The 9,784-nt window shown below is 39.4% G+C and overlaps 1 protein-coding gene across 1 annotated transcript; it reads left to right on the top strand.

Annotated features, from left to right (window-relative positions):
- Positions 1-5,111: 5,111 nt before the first annotated feature.
- LOC119366693 (tau-cadinol synthase-like) lies at positions 5,112-9,344 on the top strand. The gene is made up of 7 exons (XM_037632447.1): positions 5,112-5,204; positions 5,901-6,159; positions 6,391-6,760; positions 7,162-7,380; positions 8,226-8,361; positions 8,483-8,731; positions 9,114-9,344. The coding sequence occupies exons 1-7, from the start codon at positions 5,112-5,114 to the stop codon at positions 9,342-9,344; spliced, it is 1,557 nt and encodes a 518-aa protein (XP_037488344.1).
- The last annotated feature ends 440 nt before the right edge of the window (positions 9,345-9,784 follow it).

Below are 9,784 nucleotides of genomic sequence, written 5' to 3' on the forward strand. Positions count from 1 at the left end.
AAGGCGCATTCAAATATTTATGCTCTTCTTGTGTCAAAGCGCACCTATATTTCTCAACAAATTTATTATATCTTTTAGTTGCCACCGCAAATGACTATATGAATGGTGACTGCGGTGTCAATCTTAATACTATACTGTTGAGTGGTGACTGCCTTGTGATGTTTTCATACGTATATCTAAATAAAACATTATAGTTGAATGTGACTCCGCCGGCTGCTAACAAAGCAACAAACATGAATGCATTAGCGCAATTATTGAGCAGATTGTCTTGAACTCTCATGCATCCCACCAGCATTCGTCCGGCTGCTAACATGCGCCATGCATGCATCTAATGCGTGTCACACCCACGAAGTACGTGCAAGATATACCTGATTACTATATGCATTGTCACGCCCATGATTGATCTGTGCCTTTCTGTAATCTAGCCATGCAATGTTTTGGTTGGAGCGGCTGCTGTGAAACATCTATGCAATCTAGGCAGCATTGTCTTTGGCCTAGTATCAATCATACGAAGATAACACTAAAACTTGTTACAAGAAAGCACTGTCATACTCGAACTATGACGTAAAACCTACATATTCCATTAAACTAATAAATCAGGCAAAACATCGATTACTAACTGAACTACAAGACCTGCAAATAGCAAAAGAAAGGTACCTTTTAGTTATGAATGCTAGCTACCAGGAATTTGTTGTTTTAATTGATTTTTAATTTTGTCACATACTCTATCAGGTTTACAAGAATATATATGATGTTTTTGATATTGAGCCGACGTTAGAAGTCAGTTTGACGCCTAGTTTTGCCTCCTACGTACATGCATAATGTTTGGTCATAGATATTTTTATTTAGGGCTAGTTTGGTTACTACCCTGGACACCATGCCTGAAGAATATTGTTGCCTGTACTCTGCCTGGGAATTTGCTCTTTCTTGCCTGGTCAGGCAAGCTAGGCAGAGATGTGTTTGGTTCCTACCTGGACTGATGTACTCGTACTAAGGAATAAATGTCCGCACAAAAACTAAAGAGAGTCCTACTGGTTGGCACAATTCCCTATACTAGTATTAGAGGCCAGGAAGCTATTAGCCGGTGCGCAGGACCAGGAATTCAGAAGCCTGGTAGACTAATAGCTGGTCATGTTTGGTTATCCAGGCCCGGGCACTACGATCTTTTCCAGGAACTAAACAAACACCGCCCAGGAAGATCACATGCGTGCTCCAGGCCAGGCTTGAAACAACGAGGATGCAAACAAAACTGATCCTTAGAGCTTTCTAGGGCCACAACATAGAGTCTTTTCCTATTATTTTTCCTCACATCCTCACCATGGGTTCGAGTGTAGGCTGCATGGTAGTTGTCCTTTATTTCTCTTCTTTTTCCCCGCTTAGACCCGTGGCTATCTGAATAGGAGTTAGCTCACCCTCGCGAGGCCAAATTTAGATTCATGGCGCAATGTGATTGCTAGCTTCGTTTGGCACAGATGGAGGATTATCCTGGCAACTTAAAGGAGGCCCTTACAAATACTTTATGTTCCTCTTGTGTCTGAATGCAACTACATTTCCAAGGTAGCAACACATTAAATTACTCACATACAATTAATTAGCATGGTACAAAGTGTGCGGGCACGCAGGGAGGTGAGACGTGTCTATCTAATCTAATGGTAATTTGTTGATGTCCGACTGTCCTGTGACGTTTTCGTCCATATATATTACCCTCTAATAATACATTGTAGTTGAAGGTGACTCCTATCGGCTGCTAAAAATAGAGTATGAATGCATGCATGGATCTTGAACTAGTGGGGCAGAACATAAAGACGTCATGGCATGTATACTAAAAATGATTCAACCGGCTGCTAACATTCCCAGTGAAGAGCAGATCTTAAAGTCGATCTAGTGGACGTCGCACCGAATTCCCAATACGCACAAGATCATATACCGGATTCCTCCGGCTGCTACTTGACGGTGAGAAACGTGGACGCATGCATGCGTTGAGTGGTCACAGCTACATAAAGATAGGCCTGATTGTCACACTCACGATGGTATGTGCCTTATACTGTTCCAGCTGGTGCGGCTGCTATGAAAAGTGGATGCAATCTAGACGATGTTATCTTTGACAAAGTATCAATCATATATATAAAGATAACAATAAAACATGTGGCAAGAGAAGCAGTGCACAAATTACACCGCGTACATGTCCTTTTCTTTGTAGTCAGTTTGCGATCTCATAAGCACCACACGTCCAAACGAAAAGAAACCCACCTACTCGGCCTATGCTGAGAAACTGGCACATTGCATTAGGCTGATAAACCAGACAAAAGAACGGTTACCAAACGAATTACAAGACCCAGAAAATTCTCTACTAAACGATAGATGAAGTAATTTCCACAACCACAACCACGGCAGACATGCAAAATAGGAACCAGTACCATATTACCTACACAACGGCTTCATCTTAGAGAAAACTAAAACTTTTGAATTCCTGCACCAATAGTTTTGTAGGAGACAAAATCTGCTAAATCGAGGGTGAAGAAAAGCCCCGTCATGGTTACGCCATGTCAAAGTTTCCCTCTTTCCATCCTTTTCTCTGCACCCAAACCGGTCGAATGGCTGAGCCAGACCAGCCTAAGTGTCAAGGACCCGTCCCATGCACCCGCTCGCAAATGGCTTAAGCTGCACCAGGTCGCACCTTCACCTGACTCGTGCACCACCAATATTTGCCCACATATGCATACACTTAGGGCCAAGTATTTGAAGGAGGCGGCGACACCTATGGAGAAAATGAACACACATAAAGCATCTCCAATACGTGATTTAAAATATAGTAGAGGCGCAAAGAAAATGCTCTTTACGACATTTTGACATAAAAACGGTACTCCAACAGCTTCCCAATCTCTATATTTTTGTGGTCCTAACTAGAGGCAGCCCTAAAATACACCCTCTTGTGTTGCAACTATACAACACCATGCGCAGCCGCGAAACAAAAACGCAGCCGCGTGCAGTCAAACCACCATCCGGAACATTCCCTTAGGTGAACATGCAGAAAAGCCTCCCCTCCCACTCAGCTGCTGCTACCAAATCCGTTCGAATCCGGCCGCTTCCGGCCAAAGACACCACCACTGTACCGCTGAAAAGTCAGATCCACCGCGCCCTCCGTCGCTCGCACTGCCGCACCACCGCAACTACTGAATGGCAACGAGAGCCGTCACACTGACAAATACATATCACTGGTCCTACCGCCTCACCTCATGGCTGCCGGATCAACCGGCCCAGGCGGTAAATCCTCAACTATGCCTTAGTCTCGAGGGAATCGGCCGCCACCGCTGCCGAGCCAACGATGCTATAAGATCCATGAGAGACTGCTATAAGATCCATGAAACTTCAATTATACGAAACATCGCTGCAATTTGCGGGCCGTTGTATTTGACCAAGGATAAATGTTCCCGAAGGTATCTCATGTGTGGGCTTGTCTTTTTATTTAGCAAAAAATGTTTTATTTTTATCTTCAGCAAATAAAAACTCTTGAATTCCCTCCCCATCTGGAATAGGGCACAAAGTTTATTCAACACACCATGAACGAAAATCCCTAGCATTGTTTACTAGACCACATGATCCTGAAAACTAGATCAACATAGAAGGATAACTTAAGGAGAAGGAGAACTAGTATTTCGCAAGGCGCTGGTGTTGTTGACATAGTCAAGAAAAAAAAGACCTCAAATAAAAGCTATAATATTTGCATCTCCCAACCTCACGACTTAGTAGAGGCGATGGATCACAGGTAAAAATAGTTAAGATCTTGGACCGGGCAGCTATGGTTAGGTAGGGGGAGTTGCCGTCAAGCTATGATACTTTAATAACATGGCATAACGATGGTAATGAATGCATGCCCTAAATTATTAGTGTTAGCTATCTAGAGTTTTTTTGTACTCGCTGGGTCTCTGATGGTGGAGCAGGCACATGTGACTACATATCACAATAAAAATATTCCATAGAAAACTTCTAAAGATATACCATTTGTGATATACATTTGGTGTTACTTTGATTAAATGATTAATTTAGGGATACACTTGGGCCTTATAAATCAGAAGAGGGACTATCTAGTATAATTCGCCCGACTGCTAATACGCATCATGCATTCATCTTAAACTTGATGTAGTATAATCGAAAAATGATGTACAATGGATTATTGGCTCTATGCATAAGAGACCTGCATGCATGATGAGTGATCACAACAATTGGCATCAGTGTTTTGCTGACTATACATTGTCACGCCAATTGCATGCATTGAGCTAACTCTGTAATGCTCCTGGTGCGTCTGCTATGAGATGCAATCTAGGGGCTGCCATGGTCTTTGACCAACGATCCATCCTATGAAGATAAATATAATACATGCGACAAGAAATACATTCCTGAAAGTAAACTTTGATTTAACTTTGGCAGGTCCATTATTTTTCTTTGTACATTCTACACAAATTAACATAGTTTTGAATTGTTATTTTTACATGCTCTATCAATTTTAAATTAGTGTGATATTTTGGATTACAACACAAGTTGAATGTAAATTTGGCAACCAGTTTTTTTCTATTAAGTATATGTACAACAAACAACCGCACCCAGAAAGGGCTAGAATATTCTGATCTGATGTATATCCAAACTGCCAAAAAATAAGATAAATATTCAATTTTCAAAATAAATGAATACAAAAGATTCATGTATAGAGAGGATGGTTACAAGTATGTGGATGTAAATTCTGAACATAAACATGACAATACTATGTGACATGTAAAAAACAGACAAAATGACTAAGGAACAGTGCAAGCCACAAATATAGCAAGCTAAAATAGATTTCTTCACGTTGGAAATAGATGATTTTATGTCCATCAATCGGGCGGGTCTAAAGGCACTACCGGATAATCAACCGGAAGGTAGGTAGATTAGTAGTGCATGCAGTCGCCTTTATAGTTCGGCCGGCCGGCTGCTAACGATGAGAAATATGCATGGACCTGCCATTGCGTGGACATTATTTAAAGGCCTCACGCACACATTCTCCTTCCTCCCCAAACAAAGCTATCTATATCCCAAGCTACTAAACCTATGAAACAAAGAAGCAACTGTTAATTTCTATGGCGTCCGGCAATGCTGCTACTCCTGCGTTCAGCTACGAGCCCTCACCATGGATCGACTTCTTTGCTGGATATGAGCCACCGCCGTTACAGGTATATAATAAAAGCTAACTATTTATGGCACAAAATGTCACCATGCACAGAGGTATTTATTTGTAACTATTGTATGCGTTTTTGTACTAGTATCTACTACTCCGGCCTACGCTGGGCCAGCCCAAGAGGTGCCAAAATGTACACCATGCACCCACCACTTGCGGGCCCAAGTAGGAACACATTTCTAATTACCATCCGTGCTCCTCTAGAGATCCATGTCAACCGGTTGCTTATCGTGTGTACTTCACTAGTCGACACTTCTTATAGTATCTGAATATGTGTACAGACTTTATATTTCACATATCCAGCGGTACAAATTTGTCATATTTTGGATGTCTATTTTGTATATCATCAACACCACTCATAGTCATAAGTAAATCGTCTAGTGTAACTCCATGCTTGAGTGGAAGCAACTTGAAACCACATGCATGCTTTTGAAATTAAATATGCTGGCCACGACCGACACCCTTGGAAGATACATGTGGGTAGCCTTTGGTTGGCATATGTTGGAAAGTTGGACTCAGTGAAAGGATATATGGTTATTCTCTACAGTCATGTACTTTTGGTCCATTTTCTTTCACTGGAGATACGAGTTGTTAGATTTTTTCAACTATTTTTGGTTTTGGCGACATTTTTTTACCTAGCTAACCCTTGTCCCTTTTGGTTAATTAAAAATGTTCAATGCTTGCATTGCAGAAATCCAAGCAGTGGATGACGCTTAGGGCAAAAAAACTGAAGGAAGACATATGTATGTTGTTTAAATCCAGCAATGACACAGTGGTAAAAATGTCCTTAGTGGATAAACTACAACATCTCGGAATCGATCACCTCTTTGAAGACCAGATTGACACCGCTATGTGGCAAATCCTGAAGAGTGAATTTAGTAACTACAACCTCTATGAAGTTGCCCTTCGGTTTCGCTTGCTGAGGGAACATGGATACTGTGTATCTCCAGGTATATATAATCCTAACAATTTTTTCTTGTTATGCATAGTTGGTTACGAAAAATTATGGAAGAAAAATCATGATATGCAAATTTTTAACTGGCTAAGAAATTGAGTTATCAAGATTAGATTGGTGACCTTATTTGCAAAATATTTCATAATGTGGACGACATGTCTACAACAATAGAAGCTCCATTGACAATGTGGTCACGAGAACACCAACATTTATTTATTGATTACAGATGTTTTCAATCGATTCAAAAGTGAAGATGGAAGCTTCATTAATGATATAACAAATGAACCCAGGACACTATTATGTCTATACAATGCATCTCATCTTCTAATTCATGGTGAGCCAGCACTTGAAGAAGCCATAGCTTTTGCAAGGCATCATCTTGAGTCATGTAGTGGTAGTTTAAAGACCCCACTTGCTCAACAAGTCCAACATGCCCTTCAGATACCAATGCCAAGGACAAATAAGAGGGTGGAAATGCTACATTATATCCTAGAGTACGAACAAGAGGAGCATAACCCAATCCTACTGGAGCTTGCCAAATTGGATTTCAACCTTCAGCAAAATGTCCACTTGAAGGAGCTCAAAGCTATTACCAGGTATGTTATTTATCTTTCTTATATAAACAGAATATATAACCCAATAATGATTCACGGGTGGTTGCCCTCGCATACTACATCTTCAAACAAACAAAAAAACAAAAGTCTAGTTACCACTACATTTCTAGTGCTTAACGTCATCTAAATTAAGAGCTTACGTGGTTGCCTTTTTTCATCAATATGAGAATGCATATTCATTAATGGTTCATGATGCTTTAGTGTTTCGTTGTTTTCTGTGCATTGTAGGATAATTACATAAATGGTGTAGTGATAGAGTAATGCACATGCTTTTAGTAATAATTGACCAATGTTCTTTTATCTCTTAATGGGGCTAGCGATGTTATATTCTATGTGGACTATATATGTACTAGTTCATATAACATTGCTTAATTAATTCACAGGTGGTGGAAGCATTTTTTCGGATATATCGAGCTAAGCTTTATCCGCGATCGTGTGGTGGAGGGTTATACATGGGCCTCTGTGTTGTACTATGACACAAAATTTGAGCTCACTCGAAGTATGATCACAAAGATGATTGTACTAATTACCACATTAGATGACATATATGATAACCATGCCACCCTAGAGGACAGTTGGAAGCTACATGAAGCAATACAAAGGTGGGATTGATTTAGCTCTACATTTTATCTCTCAAATTGTCAATGCATCTAATGTATATTCCACTAAGATAGCGATTCCATATCATATCAATACGTCCTTAGAATCACTCGCAATCACAGTCATAAATATGTGCGCAACGTGATTTTTCCATGATGTTCGAAGTAATAAAGTAATTACGAACATGTATGTACTGGATAATAACTATTTTAGTATTTAAGAAGAAGTAAATGAACACCCTGCATTGCCGTGACCATAAGAGTGCAATTCTATCAAGAAAAAAATGGTATACAAATAATGCTTCAAACCAGGAGCATATTACTATTCTTTGGATAATCACGGCATCCAGAGGTGGACGAGCTGAATCCGATGGTGAATTATCAATTTGCCCGGTGCCCCCCACCCCATCCACGCGCGCGGGCAGATCCACAGCTAAAATTCCATGTTGACATGAAATTTTCATAAGTCCTAACACAATAGCACTCATTGGTACATACAAGTAATGAGCTAATGCTCACTACTATCTGGTTACAATTGCAATTTCAAATGAAAATGTGATGCATGATTAGATTATTATTTTATTAACACAAACATATAAGTTGCCATAATAAGATATGGATGAAAGAAAATCTAAATGCAGTAACAAATGAGATATATTGCCTATAATGAAATTTTGATGTCATGTTACACTATTTGCCTCATGGAGCAAAGTGAAACTAGTGGTTCTTACTGTGTTGAAGAAAGATAAAGAGTATAGAAAAATAAAAGGTTAGGTTAACATGCAAACAAAGAATTTTCAAACTACGATAACTTGTATTAAGATTGCTTTTGTGAATTGGCCTTCAAGATGGGATAAGAGCGCCGCTTTTCTCCTGCCGGAGTACTTGAAGAAGTTCTATATGGAGATGCTGAGGACATTTGAGAATATTGAGGCTGAAATGCTAGCCAATACGAACTACGATATAGCACACCTGAAAAAAGCGGTAAGTTCATGTACCCTTTTCTGTCACAACATCTCTCTCTCTCTCTCTCTCTCTCTCTCTATCTCTATCTCTCTCTCTCTTCTCGTTAATTTTGGGATTACATCTCTTTGTTTGTGTGCAGGTCCAAAATAACGTGACTGGTTACCTACAAGAAGCGAAATGGTCACACAGGAACCACAAGCCAAGCTTTGTAGATCAGGTCAAGTTGACTAGTCTGAACATTGGTGTGCCAACGATATGTGTGAGTATGATGGCTGGAATGAGTGATGCAATGATGAAGACAGCACTCAAATGGGCTGCTAGTGTCCCGGATGTCGTCATATCAGTTGGGAAGATTTCCCGTTTCATGAATGATATCGGTGCATTTGAGGTATATATATATATAATATTTCAAAATTATTTTTTTGCATGCATGTTACTTGCTCCTTTCACACATGTAAGAAGCTCAATTTCAAGCATACTGAGATATAATTTTGACCAACAATTTGAGTGCTAAAATGTGATTTATTTGACAAAAAATATCATAGTATGGATTATACTTAGAATTATTTTTTAGCAATGTCATTTTTATGATGCTACCTTAACTTCATTGGTCTATTTTTTTATAAATTTGTACACATCGAAATGTGTTGGCACCTATGGAAAAGGGGGCAGGGATCAGTTACCAAGTTTGTACTATCATTGTGAGTGCATGCAAGATTATTAAATTGATACATACTTACATAAAGATGATTATTGATGTCATCATACAGCGTCGAAAATGCAAGGGGGAGATGGCAAGCACTGTAGAGTGTTACATCAATGAGTACAACGTGACAAGTGAAGTGGCCATTACCAAAACTGTTGCCCTGATAGAACATGAATGGAAGACCCTGAACCAAGCTCGCTTTCAAAATCATCTCCCTGCATTGCAGCAGTTCATTAGCTTAGCGATTAGCACAACATTTTTCTATGGTAACAGAAATGATATATACACTGGGTGAAACCTAACATATTTTTACTAATATATCTAACAAAACCAGGTTTTTTAAAAAGTTTTTGAACAAGTATCAGTCAAGTTTGGATCCATAGCAATACACAGGACACTTTGCTATATATATATATATATATATATATATATATATATATATATATATATATATATATATATATATATTGTTCCATCCAAAACCAATTCATATGAAAAAATTTCTACCCACAAATACACGTAATGGTGAAAATAAAAATACATCATACGTTGAGCAGTGCGCAATATAGGCATCATGTATGCAAAGATAAATTACTTAATTAGCTGATAGGGAATACTAGTAATTAAAACCTGGGATCTGTTGGAGGATGCGGTCTGGATTGGATGTACGTCTACGCTTGGCGACGACGGATGACATCTCCAGTGGAGATTGGGGAGCGGAGGTCGCCGATAAAA

Source organism: Triticum dicoccoides, chromosome 2B, assembly GCF_002162155.2.
Source record: "Triticum dicoccoides isolate Atlit2015 ecotype Zavitan chromosome 2B, WEW_v2.0, whole genome shotgun sequence".
Lineage (NCBI taxonomy): Eukaryota > Viridiplantae > Streptophyta > Magnoliopsida > Poales > Poaceae > Triticum > Triticum dicoccoides.